General features: G+C 39.4%; 1 protein-coding gene across 1 annotated transcript in view; it reads right to left on the reverse strand.

The window, feature by feature from the left end:
- The window catches only part of PFDN1 (prefoldin subunit 1), a 69,490-nt gene that overhangs the window by 28,211 nt on the left and 17,133 nt on the right, over nucleotides 1–24,146 (reverse strand). The window contains exon 3 of the mRNA XM_059061355.2: nucleotides 2,886–2,970. Within this exon, the coding sequence (XP_058917338.1) occupies nucleotides 2,886–2,970 (85 nt within the window). The remainder of the gene's footprint in view (nucleotides 1–2,885; nucleotides 2,971–24,146) is intronic.

The raw sequence follows: 24,146 nt of genomic DNA on the forward strand, positions 1-24,146 counted from the left end.
AAATTCCTAAACATATAAAACAAAATGAAACATATCATCTCAACTATGCATACAGTAATAATGAGTATTTACAGCACCCAGATAGTAGTTTCTAAATACCACTGCCCACTAAACTGAAAGACTAAGGAGAAATTAATAAATATCATCACAGAGGGAGATATGACACATCTCTCTCGTAACTAACTGAATAAGGAGGAAAAAAAATCAGTAAGAAACAGAAAATCTGAACACTGTAACTAACAATGTATGTGTGCATGCATGCACATGTGGGTCTGTGCATATGTGTATACATTTCAGGCTGAAGTAACAAAATTATAAAGGTATGGCAGTCAAAAAGTATAGGATTGCTTCAGGGAAGAGAAGTGTGTGTGTAGTGGGTGATACCATTAAAAATACAGGTTAGGGCTTCCCTGGTGGCGCAGTGGTTGAGAATCCGCCTGCCGATGCAGGGATCACGGGTTCGTGCCCCAGTCCGGGAAGATCCCACATGCCGCGGAGCAGCTGGGCCCGTGAGCCATGGTCACTGAGCCTGCGCGTCGGGAGCCTATGCTCCGCAAAGGGAGAGGCCACAACAGTGAGAGGCCCGCGTGCCACAAAAAAAAAAATTTAAAAATTTTTTTTAAAAATAAAAAAATATAAATAAAAATAGAGGTTAGGGCAGTATTGGAGAGACACTAAATGACACTAAATGCAGAGGCAGGGATCATGCAATAATTGAATGTTGAGGTAATAAGGAAACCACGCTGGTAGGATAAATGGAAAACAAGAAACTGAATATAAACTAGATTTACATTACTAAAATGGAAAGATAAATTGTCAAATGATGAAAAACAGTATATACAGCGTAATTTCTCTTTACTTAAAAAAAGTGTGTATATGTGTGTATGAACTTGTTTACAAAATAAAGTTTTATAAAGTGTAGTGATACACATCAAACTGTAAAAGTGACATTTTGAGGGTATGCAGAAAGAGGGGAAAGTCATCATTTTTGTTTAATCATGTTTTATTTTTTGACTGTTTTTCTCTTTTATAGTATACTTACATCATTTTTATAATATAAATAGTTTATAAGATGAAAGATTAAAAACAAAAAACACAAAATAACTTCCTAGGGTAGAGGCTATAGTTTAACTCTGCTAGTTTTTTGTAGCTGTTAATTAGCATTTCAAATACCAACAAGCTAGCTAATCTACTTCTATTACCTGACAGATATCAGGATACTCTTACCAGTATCTGAGAGACTCCATGAAAGGAAACTTTTGGAAAATGAATTTCCTAATATTCATCAGAAATGAATAGTATGCTAAACTCATCATCTGGCAATTTTACCTTGATGATTTTTTTTAATTATAAAAGTTAACACAGGGAGATGCAAGAGGGAAGAGATATGGGGATATATGTATATGTATAGCTGATTCACTTTACAGCAGAAACACACCACTGTAAAGCAATTATACTCCAATAAAGATGTTTAAAAAAAAAGTTAACACATATTTGTTACAATTTATCCAATACAGAGGTTATAAGAAAAAAACAATTTCATCCCCATGGCCCATCTAATTTCTTTAGGGTAAACAGTGTTAATTTAATATATATACCTACAAATCATTTTCAATGTTCATATACAGATCTTGGTTTTTGTTTGTTTCCATAAAAAGAATTATTTACATGTTACTTTGCATCTTGCTACTTATTCATCAGAACAATTTTTAGATATATTTACCAACAAGTGCAAAAACACACTTTTTTTTGGTAATCTACATGAAATAGTTTCGTTCAGTTTTTCTAAGATACTTTTGTTTGGAAAACTCAATCTAGAAGGGTTGGGCTGACAAAAATGATAAAATAGGATATAATAACAACCTGGTTTCTACAGGATAAGTTTTCTTCTTTTTTTTTGTTTGCTTATTTGTTTCGTTTTACAATACATTTTCTGAGCTACAAAGCCACTATCAAGTTTGTTTTAATTCTCATTGGTAGTCAAACAAAAATAAGCCTAAGTAACCTAAGATACTACTTGCTTGCCCCAGTCATGCCAAGTCAGTGTCCCTGAGAAATCCCCTGAAGGCTACAGGGGGTGTCTCACCAATTCAGCAGAAGGCTGAGTCAGATTCTGAACCACTGCCTCAAATAGTATTCAAAGAAATTAGATAAAGTGACCTATGAAGTCACTGTATCCACCCCCATCTCAGGAAATCTTGGTCCCCCAAAAAAATAATAACCAGTTTTTTGTCCTGTCCAACTTTTACTATATACAGGATAGACCATTCACCAAAACCCAAGAAGACTATTTCATCTGAGGTTTTAATGTATAAGGAAATGGTAATAATAAACTCCAATTTTCCAAAGATTTACTAAATTATTACTCTTACCTATCATCTTTTTCCCTAGCTTAAAAAAAAATTATTTTCCTCACTGGAGCACTATCCTTCAGATATTTAATTAGTTATAGCTTACTACTCAGTCCTTGTCTAGAATTACAATGTGTGAAAGAGTCATATAACTAGATTCTTTGACTACTATTATCATTGCCTACTCTCATGCCCATCCACCACAACATATGGTGTTTAAATATACACTGTGCTTTTATTTTATTATATTTTTTAAGAATAGACATGTTCACTTAAAGGCAATGGAAGAAATACATTCAGGTTAACAGTATCCTATCTTCTCCAAAATTCCCTAAGGTTTCAAGAGATTAGTCTTTTTTCTGGTCTTATACACTGTTGGAAAAAGACTGCTTCATAGCTCTAGCATAATTAGAAAAAATGAAAACAATGTGACATGACCTTGGCAGGCATACATTTTCATTTAATATGACACGATAATTACTTTTTTCCTAAAAGTCGAGTACGACTATCAGTATTCAGTCAAAACTTACTTACTTCCAATTCTTTAATTTTTTCTTCCGCTATCTTCTGTTTCTCTAACAGCTGATTATGAATTGCCTCCTTGGATTGAAGAATAAACCTACAAAGCACAAAAAAGTTGAAGATTAAGTCACCTGACTACTATGTTCATCAAAATCAACAACTATATGCCACAAATATTAAACTAAGAAAACGAGAAGGATGATCTCCAATTGAGAACAAATAAAATGTATTACTATGTTATGACAAACTCAGGAAACCTCCACAGATTTAAGCCTTCTTAGCTGAGAAGGAATAAAAGCTTAAAAGTAAATTGTGCCTTCTGGTCTTAAGAAGGGAATTGGGCTTCAAGTATATTCATAGACAAAAGAAAATAAAAGCATAGGGGCTTCCCTGGTGGCGCAGTGGTTGAGAGTCCGCCTGCTGATGCAGGGGACACAGGTTCGTGCCCTGGTCCGGGAAGATCCCACATGCCGCGGAGCGGCTGGGCCCGTGAGCCATGGCCGCTGAGCCTGCGCGTCCGGAGCCTGTGCTCCGCAACGGGAGAGGCCACAACAGTGAGAGGCCCGCGTACCACAAGAAAAAAAAAAAAAAGAAAGAAAAAAGAAAACAAAACATAAAGGGATAAAAATCTACTGTAGGCTAAAAGAAAAGTTAACAAACAATAAAAATCCCCCATAACTTTAATTTTTCAGTTTCCTGTATCAACTTTTATCTAGATATCTTTCAAACAATATTTGTAAATTACAGCTCCTCCTCCAACCTTTAAAAAAAATTTTTGTAACAGCAGTAACTCATGACCTTTTAAAGTCACAATCAAGTACTGTGTAAGGATCAATGCATTAGTGTTTATATGAGTTCCTCACACAAAAAGCGCTGTATAAGGCCCAGTATCTTTTATTATTATATCCAGAGTGTATAATACCTCTAAAAAGCTCAAAATGCACAAGTGGAAATTTTCAACATTTTCCATTTTACATTCAGGCACATTATTTACAGTTGATGAGGGTGGAAATATGGGGAAACTTTAAAAGTTAATACTGAATCTGTTTTGTGATTTTAGGTTCATAATTCTTGCTGTGGGAAAGGAAGAACAAACTATTTTATAGCCTAAAGCAAGTAAATTGAAATATTTCCCTTCCACTGGAAGCAAGGGAAAATCTCCATTACTCAAGTCTCTTTCAGGACTGTCCAACTGGGTTATAACAGGTTCCAAAAAAGAACAACAACAAAAAATACAATTAATTAAGCAGACTGTTTCTTCTCTTTGAACATAACTTAAGAGTTTAGCAAAAAACTAAACATCATCTCTTAACAAAAAAGCCAAACGAGAAACATATAAAGTTAGCGATATGTGGTTTTCTCTACCAACTTCACAAAAACAACACTGTGTCCAGGTAGGTTCTTACCGTTAGTATGTTATAGATAAAAACAACAAAAAGGGCAACTAGCTTTGCCCAGAGACCTGGGAGGAAACTATTTTTCTCTCCTCTTCATGAATACACCTTGGCATACATATAATACAGTCTGGTGAACCTCTCTCTCTCTTTTTTTCCCCTTAATTTATTTATTTTATTTATTTATTTTTGGCTGTGTTGAGTCTTCGTTGCTGTATGCGGGCTTTCCTCTAGTTTCTCAGCAGGCGGGGGCCACTCTTCGTTGCAGTGCGTGGGCCTCTCACTGCAGTGGCTTCTCTTGTTGCAGAGCATGGGCTCTAGGCATGCGTGCTTCAGTAGTTGTGGCTCACAGGATCTAGAACACAGGCTCAGTAGTTGTGGCTTAGTTGCTTTGCAGCATGTGGGATCTTCCCAGACCAGAGCTCAAACCCATGTCCCCTGTACTGGCAGGTGGATTCTTAACCACTGCACCATGAGGGAAGCCCCTGATGAACTTCTCTTTCACTCCACAAATTATTAAGCATGTGTCCTGACATGGACAGTCCAGATAATTTAATAGATGATCCCAGTCTTCAGTACTAACTTGATCCTTTGCAAAAACCTTACTCATACAATTAATGCTAAGATACACCACAGTCATGCAAAGTAAGGATTACTACATAACCTTTTGTGTCCAAAATATTCTTATTATTAGTCCAAAAGATAGGTGTTATTTCTGATAAGACTACGGTTTACAGAATATTTTTCTCAGAACTAATAATTTAGTGGAGTATTTAAGGAGAAGAGTTGTTTTGAACTGTAATAAGTCTCAGTGACATCATATAAAAAGTATTATAAATCTAGGCCCACCAAACTATGTCATTACATGCACGATTTTACTAACAAAGACTTTTGGGCATGGAAATAATTTTCAGAGTAAAATATACATTTTTAAATAGCACTGACTGTTGGCCAGTGAATAGTATTCTCAAATAATAGGTCATCAGACATTATCTTTATTAGTGTCTGGGAAATTTTCAAAGCTAAGATTAGAGGTCAAGTCATTACTTATGTGGTCTTTTAAAATAAAGTATCTGAACAGATACTAAATCCCTTGAGCAGAAAATAAAATTACTAGAAAGCAAGAACACTCAACAACAAAAACATGTTTTTCCATGGCCACACACCCCTGAGGTATCTATATTGAACTGTGCCAACTTCAAAGGCCAGAGAGATGTCATCGAAGCTGGCCAATCTACAAGCCTGAGGACATCTTAGCCATGAGAGTTTTAAACAAGGATGAGTATGGAGTAAATTCAAATGTCTATCTCAAATAATAATTACACAGAAAAAATTCAAACCAAACAAAATTTACAGAAAATTTAGTCCTCAATTTTTAAAATGCCAAAGATACATTGTATGAGGATTGGGAAGAGCCCCCAGAAACATTTAGATTTCTGGAAAAAGTCTTTACAAAACACCTTTTTCTAGTGTTAAAAGACAATGACTTCTCAGACGTTATTTTGAAGATAAAGGATATATCATGATAATGTAATTATGAGTGGTACATGAAAAATAAGTATTATGTACACTACTTCTCAAAGTAGAGACTCTCACAGACATCCTGCCTGATAGTTCATGGAAAGACAAATGGTAGACAAAGGATTCCACAGTTCAGAATGTGCCACAAAGGAAAAATAAAGCATGAAATGTAAAATTATTTTCATATAACAAATGATATGCACAAAACATGCTTATTAATACTCAGCATCATATAATCTACAACAGTCACTGCTTTGTATTGATAAAAGGTCTCTATATTGAAAATCAATGCCATGTGACTCCGCACCGTAAACTATCAAGGATATGTAGCCTGCTGTTTCATTTCCTCATTTATTTGTAATTATGCCATCTGAAAAACATAATTTATGATGGCTTTTGGTTTTCTTTATTTGAGAAACATCAGAAGCTGTGTTCTGAACTGTCCTGCAGGTTGATACATAACTTCTATTTTCTAATGATTCAGCATATAACAAAAGTGTTGTTCACCTGCAAAAACACAATCTAGGATCAGTGGCAATGCTGTTTTGGGGTACACTTCCAAAGCACGGTAACCTGAACATAGATTATTCAGAAACAACAATGTGCTTATGATAATGTATTTTGTTTGGGTGGGAAATTTTTAGAAAATGAAACCATATTCTAGTGGCATGTAAAGAATCCACAAATTAAGTAGCACACAAAAGGCTAGAGAAAAATGATCATATCTTGCTCCTTTGCCTCATTCCGCTGGTGATGAAAACTACTTGCATGTGTGCACAAAGATCCACATGCAAAAAAATTTTTTACCTCATAATTTTTTAGCAAAACAAAAACAAACAAAAACCTAAATCCCTTAGTAAAGAAGCAATTAAAATTTATGCTACATCCATACTGTGAAAGGTTGAGTAAGATTGGCATTATGCAGAGTAGACATCCAGAACAATGCAAAAAAAAATTTTTTTCTTTAACATTTTGCTGGGCAACCACAAATTAAAGATTTCACAGTGTGGAGAAAAGGGAACCCTCGTGCACTGTTGGTGGGGATGCAAATTGGTGCAGCCACTATGGAAAACAGTACAGAAATTCCTCAAAAAATTAAAAATAGAACTACCATATGAACCAGCAATTCCACTCCTGGGTATTTATCCGAAGAAAACGAAAACACAAATTAGAAAAGATATATTCACCCATATGTTCACTGCACCATTATTTATAATAGCCAGGATATGGAAGCAACCTAAGTGCCCATCAACAGATGAACAGATAAAGAAGATGTAAGATATATACACATATATAAATACACACACACATATACATATATAAGATGAAATATTACTCAACTATAAAAAGAATGAAATCTTCCCATATGTGACAACATGAATGGAACCAGAGGGTGTTATGCTAAGTGAAATTAGTCAAAGAAAGACAAATACTGTATGATTTCACTTATATGTAGAATCTAAAAAATAAATTAGGGACTTCCCTGGTGGCACAGTGGTTAAGAATCCACTTGCCAATGCAGGAGACACAGGTTTGATCCCTGGTCCAGGAAGATCCCACATGCCATGGAGCAACTAAGCCCGTGCGCCACAACAACTGAGCCTGCGCTCTAGAGCTCATGCTCCACAACAAGAGAAGCCACCACAAAGAGAAGCCCACGCATTGCAATGAAGAGTAGCCCCCATTCGTCACAACTAGAGAAAGCCCACCAGCAGCAACAAAGACCCAACGCAGCTAAAAGTATATTTAAAAATAAAAAAAAAAACAAATTAACAAACGCAGCAAAAATTTAACAGTTATAGATACAGAGAGCAAACAGATGGTTGCCAGAGTGGAGGTAGGTAAGGAGAAGAAAGAAAAAGGTGAGGGAGATTAAGAGGTACAAACTTCCAGTTGCAAAATAAATGAGTCAAGGGTATAAAATGTATAGTGTGGGGGATATATTCAATAACTATGTAATATCTTCGTATGGTGACAAATCGTAACTAGACTTACATGGTGATAATTTTGAAATACATTTTGAAATACACTTCTATACATTTTGAAATGTACCAAAATACTGAATCACTATGCTATATAACAGGAAGTAACATAGCATTGTAGGTCAATTACACTTCAAACACAAACACACAAACCAACTCACAGAAAAAGAGATCAGATTTGTGGTTACCATAGGCAGTGGGTGAGGGAAGGGGAACTGGATAAAGGCAGTCAAAAGGTACAAACTTCCACTAAGACAAATAAGTACTAGGGATGTAATATAAAACATGGTAAATAAAATTGCCACTGCTGTATGTTACATATGAAGTTGTAGAGTAAGTTCTAAGACTTCTCATCACAAGGAAAAATATTTTTTTTTCTATTCTTTAACTGTGTATCTATGAGATGATGAACATTCACTAAACTTATGTGACAAACATTTCATAATGTATGCAAGTCAAATCATTATGCTTGTGCTTGTGCACCTTAAACTTACACAATGCTGTTTGTCAATTACATCTCAATAAAACTGGAAGAAAAAAAAAAGATTCTACAGGGGCCAAAATGAAGTGAAATCAGAAATTGTGGAAGGTATGAAAGCAATAAATTGGTTTTCACCATGAGAGATTCTGCTGAATCCTAGAGACCTTCAGTATCCAAACTGGCACAGACACAGGAGATAAAACCTAGGCACCATCCAAAGTGAGGATGGTCCTGTCCAGAAAGATGGCGGAAGAGTAAGACGCGGAGATCTCCTTCCTCCTCACAGAGACATCAGAAATACACCTACACGTGGAGCTTCTCCTGTAGAGCACCCACCGAACGCTGGCAGAGGACCTCGGACCTCCAAAAAGGCAAGAAACTCCCCACATATCTGGGTACGGCAAAAGAAAAAAGAATAAACAGGGACAAAAGAATAGGGACGGGACCTACGCCAGTGGGAGGGAGCCGTGAAGGAGGAAAGACTCCCACACACTAGAGGCCCCTTCGCGGGCGGAGACTGCGGGCGCCGGAGGGGGAAGCTCCGGAGCCGCGGAGGACAGCTCAGCCATAGGGGTGCGGAGGGCAAAGCGGAGAGATTCCCGCAGAGGATCGGTGCCGACCGGCACTCACCAGCCCGAGAGGCTTGTCTGCTCGCCCGCCGGGGCGGGCGGGGCCGGGAGCTGAGGCTCGGGCTTCAGTCGGATCCCGGGGAAAGGTCTGGAGTTGGCAGAGTGAAGACAGCTTGAAGGGGGCTAGTGCGCCACGGCTGGCCGGGAGGGAGTTCGGGAGAAGTCTGGAGCTGCCGAAGAGGCAAGAGACCTTTTCCTCCCTCTTTGCTGCCTGGGCGCGAGGAGAGGGGATTAAGTGCGCCGCTTAAAGGAGCCCTAGAAGCGGGCGCGGAGCTGCCGAAGAGACAAGAGACTTTTTCTTGCCTCTTTGCTTCCTCGGGTGTGAGGTGAGGGGACTAAGAGCACCGCGTAGAGGAGCTCCAGAAACGGGCGCGAGCCGCGGCTGTCGGCACGGACAGTAGAGACAGGTGTCGGACGCTAAGGTTGCTGCTGCCACCACCAAGAGGCCTGTGTGTGAGCACAGGTCACTCTCCACACCGGCCCTCCCGGGAGCCCGTGCAGTCCGCCACTGCCGGGGTCCCGGGATCCAGGGACAGCTCCCCCGGGAGAACGCACGGCGCGCCTTGGGCCTGTGCAGTGTCACGTCGGCCTCTGACGTCGCGGACTCGCCCCGCCCCCGTGCCACTTCCTCCCCCCAGCCTGAGTGAGCTGGAGCCCCCGAATCAACTGCTCCTTTAACATCGTCCTGTCTGAGCAAAGGGCAGTCACCCTCGGACAACCTACACGCAGAGGCGGGACCAAGTCCAAAGCTGAACCCCAGAAGCTGTGCGAACAGAGAGGAGAGGGGGAGGTCTCTCCCAGCAGCCTCAGAAGCGGCGGATTAAAGCTCCACAATCAACTTGAAGTGCCCTGCATCTGTTGAAAACCTGAATAGACAACGAATCATCCCAAGTTGAGGAGGTGGACTTTGGGAGCAAGATATACTATTATTTTCCCCTTTTTTTTCTTTTTATGGGTGTGTATGTGTGTGCTGCTGTGTGAGATTTTGTCTGTATAGCTTTGCTTGCACCATTTGTCCTAGGGTTAGACTGACCCATTTTTCTGTTTTTTTGTTTGTTTGTTTGTTTGTTTGTTTGTTTTTTGTCTTTTTTGTTTTTTTTGTTTTTAAGGAAATTTTCTTTTTAATAATTATTTTTTATTTTAATAACTATACTTTATACTACTCTGTCTTCTCCCTTTCTTTCTTCCTTTCTTCTTTCCTTTCTTCCCTCCTTCCCTCTTTTCTTCCTTCCTTCCCCCCTTCTTTCCTCCCTTCCTCTCTTCCTTCCTCCCTTTCTTCCTCTGCACCTTCCTTCCTTGCTTTCTTGCTTCCTTCCTTCATTTCTTCCTTCCTTTCTTCCTTCCTTCCCTCCCTCCCTCCTTCCTTCCTTTTCTTTCCTCTCTATTTATTGTACCTTTTATTTTGAGCCGTGTGGATTAAAGGTTCTTGGCGCCCCAGCCAGGCACCAGGGCGGTGTCCCTGAGGTGGGAGAACCAACCTCAAGACACTAGTCCACAAGAGACCTCCGAGCTCCACGTAATATCAGACGGCGAAAATCTCCCAGAGACCTCCATCTCAACACCAAGACCCAGCTTCACTCAAGGACCAGCAAAGAACAGTGCTGGACACCCTATCCCCAACAAAGAGTAAGACAGGTCTACAGCCCCATCCATTAGCAGAGAGGCTGCCTAAAATCATAATAAGGTTACCAACATCCCCAAACACACCACCAGACGAGGACCTGCCCACCAGAAAGACAAGATCCAGCCTCATCCACCAGAACAGAGGCACTAGTCCCCCCAACCAGGGAATCTACTCAACCCACTGAACCAACCTTAGCCACTGGGGACAGCCACCAAAAACAACAGGAACTACGAACCTGCAGCGTGCAAAAAGGAGACCTCAAACACAGTAAGATAAGCGAAATGAGAAGACAGAAAAACACACAACAGATGAAGGAGCAAGATAAAAACACACCAGACCTGACAGATGAAGAGGTAATAGCCAATCTACCTGAAAGAGAATTTAGAATAATGATGGTGAAGATGATGCAAAATCTTGGAAATAGAATAGACAATTTGCAAGAAACAGTTAACAGGGACCTAGAAGAAATAAAGAGGAAGCAAGCAACGATGAGCAACACAATAAATGAAATTAAAAATACTCTAGATGGGATCAATAGCAGAATAACGGAGGCAGAAGGACGGATAAGTGACCTGGAAGATAAAATAGTGGAAATAACTACTGCAGAGCAGAAGAAAGAAAAAAGAATGAAAAGAACTGAGGACAGTCTCAGAGACCTCTGGGACAACATTAAACGCACCAACATTCGAATTATAGGGGTCCCAGAAGAAGAAGAGAAAAAGAAAGGGACTGAGAAAATATTTGAAGAGATTATAGTTGAAAACTTCCCTAATATAGGAAAGGAAATAGTCAATCAAGTCCAGGAAGCACAGAGAGTTCCATACAGGATAAACCCAAAGAGAAACACGCCAAGACACATAATAATCAAACTGTCAAAAATTAAATACAAAGAAAACATATTAAGAGCAGCAAGGGAAAAACAACAAATAACACACAAGGGAATCCCCATAAGATTAACATCTGATCTTTCAGCAGAAACTCTACAAGCCAGAAGGGAGTGGCAGGACATATTTAAAGTGATGAAGGAAAAAAACCTACAACCAAGATTACTCTACCCAGCAAGGATCTCATTCAGATTTGATGGAGAAATTAAAACCTTTACAGACAAGCAAAAGCTGAGCGAGTTCAGCACCACCAAACCAGCTCTACAACAAGTCCTAAAGGAACTTCTCTAGGCAAGAAACACAAGAGAAGGAAAAGACCTACAAGAACAACCCGAAACAATTAAGTAAATGGTAATAGGAACATACATATCGATAATTACCTTAAATGTAAATGAATTAAATGCTCCCACCAAAAGACACAGACTGGCTGAATGGATACAAAAACAAGACCCATATATATGCTGTCTACAAGAGACCCACTTCAGACCTAGGGACACATACAGACTGAAAGTAAGGGGATGGAAAAAGATATTCCATGCAAATGGAAATCAGAAGAAAGCTGGAGTAGCAATTCTCATATCAGACAAAATAGACTTTAAAATAAAGACTATTACAAGAGACAAAGAAGGACACTACATAATGATCAAGGGATCGATCCATGAAGAAGATATAACAATTGTAAATATTTATGCACCCAACATAGGAGCACCTCAATACATAAGGCAAATACTAACAGCCTTAAAAGGGGAAATCAACAGTAACACAATTATAATGGGGGACTTTAACACCCCACTTTCACCAATGGACAGATCATCCAAAATGAAAATAAATAAGGAAACACAAGCTTTAAATGATACATTACACAAGATGGACTTAATTGATATTTATAGGACATTCCATCCAAAAACAACAGAATACACATTTTTCTCAAGTGCTCATGGAACATTCTCCAGGATTGATCATATATTGGGTCACAAATCTAGCCTTGGCAAATTTAAGAAAATTGAAATCGTATCAAGTATCTTTTCCGACCACAACGCTATGAGACTAGATATCAATTATAGGAAAAGATCTGTATAAAATACAAACACATGGAGGCTAAACAATACTTAATAACGAAGTGATCACTGAAGAAATCAAAGAGCAAATCAAAAAATACTTAGAAACAAATGACAATGGAGACACAACGACCCAAAACCTATGGGATACAGCAAAAGCAGTTCTAAGAGGCAAGTTTATAGCAATACAATCATACCTTAAGAAACAGGAAACATCTCGAATAAACAACCTAACTTTGCACTTAAAGCAATTAGAGAAAGAAGAACAAAAAACCCCCAAATTTAGCAGAAGGAAAGAAATCATAAAGATCAGATCAGAAATAAATGAAAAAGAAGTGAAGGAAACAATAGCAAAGATCAATAAAACTAAAAGCTGGTTCTTTGAGAAGATAAATAAAATTGATAAACCATTAGCCAGACTCATCAAGAATAAAAGGGAGAAGACTCAAATCAATAGAATTAGAAATGAAAAAGGAGATATAACAACTGACACTGCAGAAATACAAAAGATTATTAGAGATTACTACAAGCAACTGTATGCCAATAAAATGGACAACCTGGAAGAAATGGACAAATTCTTAGAAATGCACAACCTGCCGAGACTGAACCAGGAAGAAATAGAAAATATGAACAGACCAATCACAAGCACTGAAATTGAAACTGTGATTTAAAATCTTCCAGCAAACAAAAGCCCAGGACCAGATGGCTTCACAGGAGAATTCTATCAAACATTTAGAGAAGAGCTAACACCTATCCTTCTCAAACTCTTCCAACAGATAGCAGAGGGAGGAACACTCCCAAACTCATTCTATGAGGCCAACATCACCCTGATACCAAAACCAGACAAAGACGTCACAAAGAAAGAAAACTACAGGCCAATATCACTGATGAACATAGATGCAAAAATCCTCAACAAAATATTAGCAAACAGAATCCAACAGCACATTAAAAGGATCATACACCATGATCAAGTGGGGTTTATCCCAGGAATGCAAGGATTCTTCAATATACGCAAATCAATCAATGTGATACACCATATCAACAAACTGAAGGAGAAAAACCATATGATCATCTCAATAGATGCAGAGAAAGCTTTTGACAAAATTCAACACTCATTTATGATAAAAACCTTGCAGAAAGTAGGCATACAGGGAACTTTCCTCAACATAATAAAGGCCATATATGACAAACCCACAGCTAGCATCGTTCTCAATGGTGAAAAACTGAAACCATTTCCACTAAGATCAGGAACAAGACAAGGTTGCCCACTCTCACCACTCTTATTCAACATAGTTTTGGAAGTTCTAGCCACAGCAATCAGAGAAGAAAAAGAAATAAAAGGAATCCAAATCGGAAAAGAAGAAGTAAAGCTGTCACTGTTTGCAGATGACATGATACTATACATAGAGAATCCTAAGGATGCTACCAGAAAACTACTAGAGCTAATCAATGAATTTGGTAAAGTTGCAGGATACAAAATTAATACACAGAAATCTCTGGCATTCTTATACACTAATGATGAAAAATCTGAGAGTGAAATTAAGAAAACACTCCCATTTACCATTGCAACAAAAAGAATAAAATATCTAGGAATAAACCTACCTAAGGAGACAAAAGACTTGTATGCAGAAAACTATAAGACACTGATGAAAGAAATTAAAGATGATACAAATAGGTGGAGAAATATACCATGTTCTTGGATTGGAAGAATCAACATTGTGAAAATGACTATACTACCCAAAGCAATCTACCGATTCAATGCAATCCCTATCAAATTACCACTGGCATTTTTTACAGAACTAGAACAAAAAATTTCACAATTTGTATGGAAACACAAAAGACCCCGAATAGCCAAGGCAATCTTGAGAACGAGAAATGGAGCTGGAGGAATTAGGCTCCCTGACTTCAGACTCTACTACAAGGCTACAGTAATCAAGACAATATGGTACTGGCACAAAAACAGAAATATAGATCAATGGAACAGGATAGAGAGCCCAGAGATAAACCCACACACATATGGTCACCTTATCTTTGATAAAGGAGGGAAGGATATACAGTGGAGAAAAGACAGCCTCTTCAATAAGTGGTGCTGGGAAAACTGGACAGCTACATGTAAAAGTATGAAATTAGAACAATCCCTAACACCACACACAAAAATAAACTCAAAATGGGTTAAAGACCTAAATGTAAGGCCAGACACTATCAAACTCTTAGAGGAAAACATAGGCAGAACACTATACGACATAAATCACAGCAAGATCCTTTTTGACCCATCTCCTAGAGAAATGGAAATAAAAACACAAATAAACAAATGGGACCTAATGAAACTTAAAAGCTTTTGCACAGCAAAGGATACCATAAACAAGACCAAAAGACAACCCTCAGAATGGGAGAAAATATTTGCAAATGAAGCAACTGACAAAGGATTAATTTCCAAAATTTATAAGCAACTCATGCAGCTCAATAACAAAAAAACAAACAACCCAATCCAAAAGTGGGCAGAAGAACTAAATAGACATTTCTCCAAAGAAGATATACAGATTGCTAACAAACACATGAAAGAATGCTCAACCTCATTAATCATTAGAGAAATGCAAATCAAAACTACAATGAGATATCATCTCACACCGGTCAGATTGGCCATCATCAAAAACTCTAGAAACAATAAATGCTGGAGAGGGTGTGGAGAAAAGGGAACCCTCTTGCACTGCTGGTGGGAATGTAAATTGATACAGCCGCTATGGAGAACAGTATGGAGGTTCCTTAAAAAACTACAAATAGAACTACCATACGACCCAGCAATCCCACTACTGGGAATATACCCTGAGAAAACCATAATTCAGAAAGACTCATGTACCAAAATGTTCATTGCAGCTCTATTTACAATAGCCAGGACATGGAAGCAACCTAAGTGTCCATCAACAGATGAATGGATAAAGAAGATGTGGCACATATATACAATGGAATATTACTCAGCCATAAAAAGAAATGAAACTGAGTTATTTATAATGAGGTGGATGGACCTGGAGTCTGTCATACAGAGTGAAGTAAGTCAGAAGGAGAAAAACAAATACCGTATGCTAACACATATATATGGACTCTAAGGGAAAAAAATGTCATGAAGAGATTAGTGGTAGGACGGGAATAAAACACAGACTTACTCGAGCATGGACTTGAGGATATGGGGAGGGGGAGGGGTGGGCTGTGACGAAGTGGGGGAGTGGCAGGGACATATATACACTATCAAATGTAAATTAGATAGCTGGTGGGAAGCTGCTGCATAGCACAGGGAGATCACCTCTGTGCTTTGTGACCACCTGGGGGGGTGGGATAGGGAGGGTGGGAGAGAGGGTGATGCAAGAGGGAGGAGATGTGGGAGCATGTGTGTATGTATAACTGATTCAGTTTGTTGTAGAGGGAAAACTAACACACTATTGTAAAACAATTATACTCCAATAAAGATGTTTAAAAATAAATTAAAAAAAAAAAAAAAAAAAAAAAAAACAAAGTGAGGATGTTATTAAGAGAATCCTCAATTAAAGGGTTCCACCAAGATTGAAAAAAACAACAACTTGTCTCTCAGTACGGTAAAATAAACTTGTCTATCTATACCTTGGTAGTAAGTAAAATGAAAAAACAAAAATGTTCCCTAAGAATTTGTAACCATAAGGTGACTTCCTCATAGGTTGTGGTCCAAATTCAACCTATTAGGGAATTCCCCGGCAGGGACGGCGGGTGTCACTGATTAGGACTCCACACTTTCACTTCCAATGGCATGAGTTCAATCCCTGGTTGGGGAACTAAGATACTGCAAGCACACAGCACAGCCAAAAAAACATAAAAATAATTTTTAAAATAAAAAAATAAAAATTCAACCTATTTTATGGTCTAGAAAATCTCAAGCACAGAATTTCATTTACAGTGTTCCTAATTACATACATGGCAAAGGTCAAATAAACCTGAAGATGGGTTAATAAAAATTAATCAAACTAAAACACAAGGAGAAAAAAAGGTGTAAAAACCAATAAAACAAACAAAACAAAAACAGGATACAGCAGGCAAGACATAAGAGACAATATTAAGTTGTCTAACATATGTGTAATTAGAGATCCAGAACAAGAAGAAAGAAATTGGAGAAACATTTGAAGAGACAATAGACAAGAATTTTCTAAAACAAATGAAAAAAAAAAGCCAAATCACAGTTCCAAGACACTCAGAGAAACCCAGACAAAAAGCTTCCCTGGTGGCGCAGTGGTTGAGAGTCCGCCTGCTGATGCAGGGGACACGGGTTCATGCCCTGATCTGGGAAGATCCCACATGCCGCGGAGTGGCTAGGCCCGTGAGCCATGGCCGCCGAGCCTGCGCATCCGGAGCCTGTGCTCTGCAACGGGAGAGACCACAACAGTGGAAGGCCCGCATACCGTAAAAAACAAACAAACAAAACAAAACAAACAAAAACATACAGAACTGTACAACTAAAATGGGTAAGTTTTACTCTATATAAATTACATGTGAAAAACAAACAGGAAATGACATTACTTTCAACAAACTGGAAATAATAGACTAATCCTGAAACACAGAAGAAATCCACCCTCACACAGATCCCAGCTAGCTGCCTGCTTTGGAGAGCATCAGGTGGACCATGTGGACCCCACTTGCCTCCAAAATTTGGGGTGTGGGGGAGCCGAGGCACATGGGGTGTGGCTATGGCTCAGCCAGGGATTCCAGAGCAGCCTTGGTAAGATGCCGCAGGAGCTGAACTGTGCATGAAACAGCACAGAAGCCCCATTCGTTACCATCAGTCTCTCCAAACCCTATGCCAGATATTCTCAGTATTATAGTGATAAATACATTAGAATGTTTTGAGATGCTGAATTAAAATATTAAATAAATTCAAATAATAAACCTAAGATGGCAGACTAGAAGGATGTGAGCTCACCTCTTCTTACAAAAACACCAAAATCACAACTTCTGACTCACTGACAAAAAAAAGTGCTGGAACCTACCAAAAAAGATTTTCTACATCCAAAGATAAAGAAGAAGCCATAACGAGACAGTAGGACGGGCACACTGTGATAAAATCAAATCCCATACCTGCCGGGTGGGCAACCCACAAACTGGAAAATAATTATATCACAGAAGTTCTCCCACAGAGGTGAAACTTCTGAAACACACGTCAGGCTCCCCAGCCTGGGGGTCTGGCAACAAGAGAAGGAGTTCCCAGAGAATCTGGCTTTGAAGGCCAGTGGGGTTTGACCACAGGAATTCCACAGGCCTGGGGGAAACAGAAATTCCACTCTTGGAGGGCGCACACAAGGATTCAAGTGCACCAGGACCCAAGGAAAAAAGCAATGACCTCGTAAGAGCCTGGGCCAGACCTACCTGCTGGAACTGGAGGGTCTCCTGTGGAGGCGGGGAGTGGCTGTGGCTCACTGTGGGGAAAAAGACACTGGTGGGACTTCCCTGGTGGCGCAATGGTTAAGAATCTGCCTGCCAATGCATGGGACACGGGTTCAATCCCCTGTCCAAGAAGATCACTCATGCCACAAAGCAACTAAGCCTGTGTGCCACAACTACAGAGCCTGTATCCTGGAGCCCACAAGCCACAACTACTGAGCCTGCGTGCCACAACTACTGAAGCCCACACGCCTAGAGCCCGTGCTCCACAACAAGAGAAGCCATTGCAATGAGAAGCCCGCGCACCGCAATGAAGAGGCAGCCCCACTCACTAAAACTAAAGAAAGCCCGTGCATAGCAACAAAGACCCAACACAACCAAAAATTAATTAATTTTTTTTAAAAAGAAAGAAATATGGTCAAGAAGGTTTAAAAAAAAAGAGAGAGACACTGGTGGCAGTAGTTCTGGGGAGTACTCATTGTCGTGAGCCCTCCTGGAGGCTACCGTTCTCTCACCAAGACCTGGCCCCACCCAACAACCTGGAGACTCCAGTGCTGGGATGCTTCAGGCCAAAAAACCAACATGGTGGAAACACAGCCCCATTCATCAGCAGAAAGGGAGCTTAAAGTCTCCCTAAGCATACAGCTGCCCAATAAACACACCCCCTGACACGGCCCTGCCCACCAAAGGGACAATATCCAGCTCCACCACCCAGTGGGCAGGAACAAGTACCTCCGACCAGGAAGACTGCTCAAGACTCTTAGACAGCCTGATCCACCAGGGAGCAGATAGCAGAAGCAAGAACTACAACCCTGCAGCCTATTAAACAAACCACAATCACAGATAATTAAACAAAATGAGAGAGCAGAAGAATAGGTCCCAGATCAAGGAATAAGATAAAACCCCAGAAGAAAAACTAAGAATGGGAGATAGGCAATTTAACCAGAAAAGAATTCAGAGTAATGATAGTAAAGATGATCAAGGATCTCAGAAGAAAAAATGGTGGCACATAGAGAAGACACAAGATTTAACAAAGACCCATAAGAATTAAAAATGAACAAACAGATGAACAATATAATAACTGAAATGAAAAATACACTAGAAGAAATCAATAGCAAAATAACTGAGGCTGAAGAACGGATAAGTGAGCTGGAAGACAGAATGGTGGAAATCACTGCCACAAAACATAAAAAAGAAAAAAAATGAGGACAGTGGGACTTCTCTGGTGGCGCAGTGGTTAAGAATCCGTCTGCCAATGCAGGGGACACGGGTTCAAGCCCTGGTCTGGGGAAGATTCCACATACCAAGGAGCAACTAAGCCCATGCACTACAACTACTGAAACTGCACTCTAGAGCCCGTGAGCCACAACTACTGAGCCCACGTGCCACAACTACTGAAGCCCACGTGCCTAGAGCCCATGCTCCACAACAAGAGAAGCTGCCGCAATGAGAAGCCCGCACACTGCAACGAAGAGTAGCCCCCACTCGCCACAAGTAGAGAAAGCCCGTGTGCAGCAATGAAGACCCAACACAGCCATAAATAAATAAATAAATAAATTTATTTTTTAAAAAATGAGGACAGTCTCAGAGACCTCTGGGACAACATTAAATGCATCAACATTTGCATTATAGTGGTCCCGGAAGGAGAAGAGAGAGAGAAAGGACCTGAGAAAATGTTTGAAAAGGTAATAGCTGAAAACTTCCCTAACATGGGAAAGGAAACAGTCACCCAAGTCCAGGAAGCACAGAGAGTCCCAGGCAGGATAAACCCAAGCAAGAACGTGCCGAGAGACATAGCGATCAAATTGACAAAAATTAAAGACAAAGAAAAAAATATTAAAAGCAAAAAGGGAAAAGCAACAAATAACATACAAGGAAACTCCCATCACATTATCAGCTGATTTCTCAGCAGATACTCTGCAAGCCAGAAGGGAGTGGCACAATATATTTAAAGTGATGAAAGGGAAGAACCTACAACCAAGAATATTCTACCCAGCAAGGCTCTCATTCATATGTGATGGAGAAATCAAGTTTTCCAGACAAGCAAAAGCTAATACAATTCAGCACCACCAGACCAGCTTTGCAACAAATGCTAAAGGAACTTCTCTAAGCAGAAAAGGCCACTACTAGACACAAGAAAACTGAGAATAAAAAAGCCACCGGTACAGGCAAACATTAAGCAAAGCCAGGAAATCATCCACACACAAATATGACATCAAAACCAGCAATCATGAGGACAGCACAAATGCAGAATATTGGAAATACATTTGAAATTAAAAGACCAGTAACTAAAAACAATCTTGTTCATATATAGACTGTTATATCAAAACCTCATGGTAACCACAAACCAAAAACCTATAATAGATATACACATAAAAAAGAAAAAGTAATCCAAACACAACATGAAAGACAGACATCAAACCACAAAAGAACAGCAAAGGAAGGGAAGAAAAAAGACCTACAGGGCTTCCCTGGTGACACAGTGGTTAAGAATCCTCCTGCCAATGCAGAGGACACTGGTTCAAGCCCTGGTCCAGGAAGATCCCACATGCCATGGAGCAACTAAGCCCAAGCGCCACAACTACTGAGCCTGCGTTCTAGAGCCCACAAGCCACAACTGCTGAAGCCCAGGTGCCTAGAGCCCATGCTCTGCAACAAGAGAAGCCACCCAATGAGAAGCCTGCGCACTGCAATGAAGAGTAGCCCCCGCTCGCCACAACTAGAGAAAAGCCCGCACGTGGCAACAAAGACCCAACACAGCCAAAAATAAAAATAAATTTTTTTAAAAAAGACCTACAAAAAAATCCGAAACAATTAACAAATGGCAATAGAAACATACATATTGATAATTACCTTAAATGTAAATGCATTAAATATTCCAACCAAAAGACACAGACTGGCTGAATGGATACAAAAACAAGACCTGTATATATGCTGTCTACAAGAGACCTGCTTCAGATCTAGGGACACATACAGACTGAAATTGAGGGGATGGAAAAAGGTACTCCATGCAAATGGAAATCAAAAGAAAGCTGGAGTAGCAATACTCATAGCAGACAATATAGACGTTACGATAGACTGTTACAAGAGACAAAGAAGGACACTACATAATGATCAAGGGATCAATCCAAGACGAAGATATATCAATTATAAAATATATATGCTCCCAACACAGGAGCACCCCAATATATAAGGCAAATGCTAACAGCCATAAAAGGAGAAATCAACAGTAACACAATAATAGTGGGGGATTTTAACACTCCACTCTCATCAATGGACAGATCATCCAGACAGAAAATCAATAAGGAAACACAGGCCTTAAATGACACATCAGACATTCCATCCGAGAGCAGCAGGACAGATTCTCCAGGATAGATCACATCTTAGGCCACAAATCAAGCCTCAGTAAATTTACAAAAATTGAAATCATATCAAGCATCTTTTCCGACCACAACACTATGAGATTAGAAATCAATTACAGGAAAAAAAAACTGTAAAAAACACAAACACATGGAGGCTAAACAATATGTTACTAAATAATCAATAGATCACTGAAGAAATCAAAGAGGAAATAAAAAAATACCTAGAGATAAATGACAATGAAAACAGGATGATCCAAAACCTATGGGATGCAGCAAAAGCAGGGCTAAGAGGGAAATGTACAGCAATACAATCTTAACCTCAGGAAACAAGAAAAATCTCAAACAAACAAGCTAACCTTACATCTAAAGCAACCAGAGAAAGAACAACAAACAAAACCCAAAGTTAATAGGTAAGAAATCATAAAGATCAGAGCAGAAATAAATGAAATAGGAATGAAGAAAACATAGAAAAGATCAATCAAACTAAAATCTGGTTCTTTGAAAAGGTAAACAAAATTGATAATCACAAAAAAAAAAAAAAAAAAAAAAAAATTGATAATCCCTTAGCCAGACTCATCAATAAAAAAAGGGAGAGGGCTCAAATCAATAAAATTAGAAATGGTAAAGGAGAAGTTACCACCACAGGAATACAAAAGATCATAAAAGACTACTACAATTATTGAATATATGTCTAAAAATAGACAACTTGGAAGAAATAACAAAATTGATAATCCCTTAGCCAGACTCATCAATAAAAAAAGGGAGAGGGCTCAAATCAATAAAATTAGAAATGGTAAAGGAGAAGTTACCACCACAGGAATACAAAAGATCATAAAAGACTACTACAATTATTGAATATATGTCTAAAAATAGACAACTTGGAAGAAATGGACAAATTTTTAGAAAAGTACAACCTCCCAAGACTGAACCAGGAAGAAATAGAAAATATGAACAGACCAATCACAAGCACTGAAATAGAAACTGTGATTTAAAAACTCCCAACAAACAAAAGTCCAGGACCAGATGGCTTCACGGGGGAATTCTATCAAACATTTAGAGAAGAATTAACACCTATCCTTCTGAAACTATACCAAAAAACTGCAGAGGAAGGAACACTCCTAAGAATCTGAAAAAAATGAATATATGTATATGTATAACTGAATGACTTTGCTGTACACCTGAAACTAACATAATATTTTAAATCAACTACACTTCAATAAGTAAACTCAAAGATATAGCAATAGAACTACCAAGACAAAGCACTGCGAGAGGGAAAAAAAACAGGAAATAAAAAAGAAATGGGGACTTCCCTGGTGGCGCAGTGGTTAAAAATCCGCCTGCCAATGCAGGTGACACGGGTTTGAGCCCTGGTCCAGGAAGATCCCACATGCCACGGAGCAACTAAGCCTGTGTGCCACAACTGCTGAGCCTGCGCTCTAGAGCCCGCAAGACACAACTACTGAAGCCCACATGCCTAGAGCCTGTGCTCCACAACAAGAGAGGCCACTGCAATGAGAAGCCCACGCACCGCAACAAAGAGTGGCCCCTACTCACTGCAACTAGAGAAAGCCCACACACAGCAACGAAGACCCAATGCAGCCAATAAATTAATTAATTAATTTAAAATTTTTTTAAAAAGAAATGAGCTGGGACTTCCCTGGTGGTCCAGTGGTTAAGACTCTGTGCTTCCAATGCAGGGGACTTGGTTTAGATCTCTGGTTGGGGAACTAAGACCCACAGGACGTGCAGCTTGGCCAAAAAATTCATTTTAAAAGGGACTTGCCTGGTGGCTCAGTGGTTAAGAATCCGCCTGTCAATGCAGGAGACACAGGATCGAACCCATGTCCAGGAAGATCCCACATGCCACAAAGCAACTAAGCCCGCACATGACAACTACTGAACCCCAGAGCCCACATGCCACAACCACTGGGCCCATGTGCTGCCACTACTGAAGCCCCCACGCCTAGAGCTCGTGCTCTGCACCAAGAGAAGCCACCACAATGAGAAGCCCATGCACTGCAACGAAGAGTAGCCCCTGCTCGCTGCAACCAGAGAAAGCCCATGCACAGCAACAAAGACCCAATGCAGCCAAAAAAAAAAAAAAGAAATGAACTATCAAGCCATGAAAGGACATGAAAAGACATGGAGGAAACGTGAATGCATATTGTTAAGTGAAAGAAGCAAGTAATGAAAAATGTTTTTTTCTCTGTTATGATTTCAAACATATGACATTCTAGAAAAGGCTGAACTATAGAGAAATAAAAAGATGAGGGGTTTGGGGAGGGAAGGATGAATATGTGGAGCATAAAGGACTTGGGAGACAGTGAAACTGTTCTGTATGATAAAGTAATGGCAGATACAAAGCATTATACATTTGTCAAAACCCATAGAACTGTACAAAAAGTGAATCCTAATATAAACTATGGCCCTTAGTTAATCATAATGTATCAACATTCCTTCAACAGTAACAAATATACTACACAAATTCAAGATATAAAAAGAGGAAGAAACTGGGGAGGGGGAATGTGAGAGCTCTCTGTACTTTCTGATCAATTTTCTTGTAAACCTAAAACTTATGCTCTAAAAAAGAAAGTCTATTAATTAAAGCAAACAAACAGGTTGGGGACATATTAAAAGGGTACAGGAGACAACCTGAAACAAATCTATAGAACACAGCATGCTCAAATATAAACTCTGAGTGATGCTGCTTCATCTTAGTACAGTACTATTCATGTTCCCCTCATCAACTCCTATATTCATAAACCCCTCCCCTTCCTCTTCTCTTCCAGTACCCATACTACAAGCATTATGAAGGCTCTGGGCTAAGCTATTTGTACCCAAAGTCCCTCTGAGAACTCAATTATTTTCAAGGCTTCAACCTGGCTAATGACTCTCAAACTATTATCCACCCCTATCACTTACACTATCATCCAATGGTCAT

Source organism: Kogia breviceps, chromosome 4 (assembly GCF_026419965.1).
Source record: "Kogia breviceps isolate mKogBre1 chromosome 4, mKogBre1 haplotype 1, whole genome shotgun sequence".
NCBI classification, from domain to species: domain Eukaryota; kingdom Metazoa; phylum Chordata; class Mammalia; order Artiodactyla; family Physeteridae; genus Kogia; species Kogia breviceps.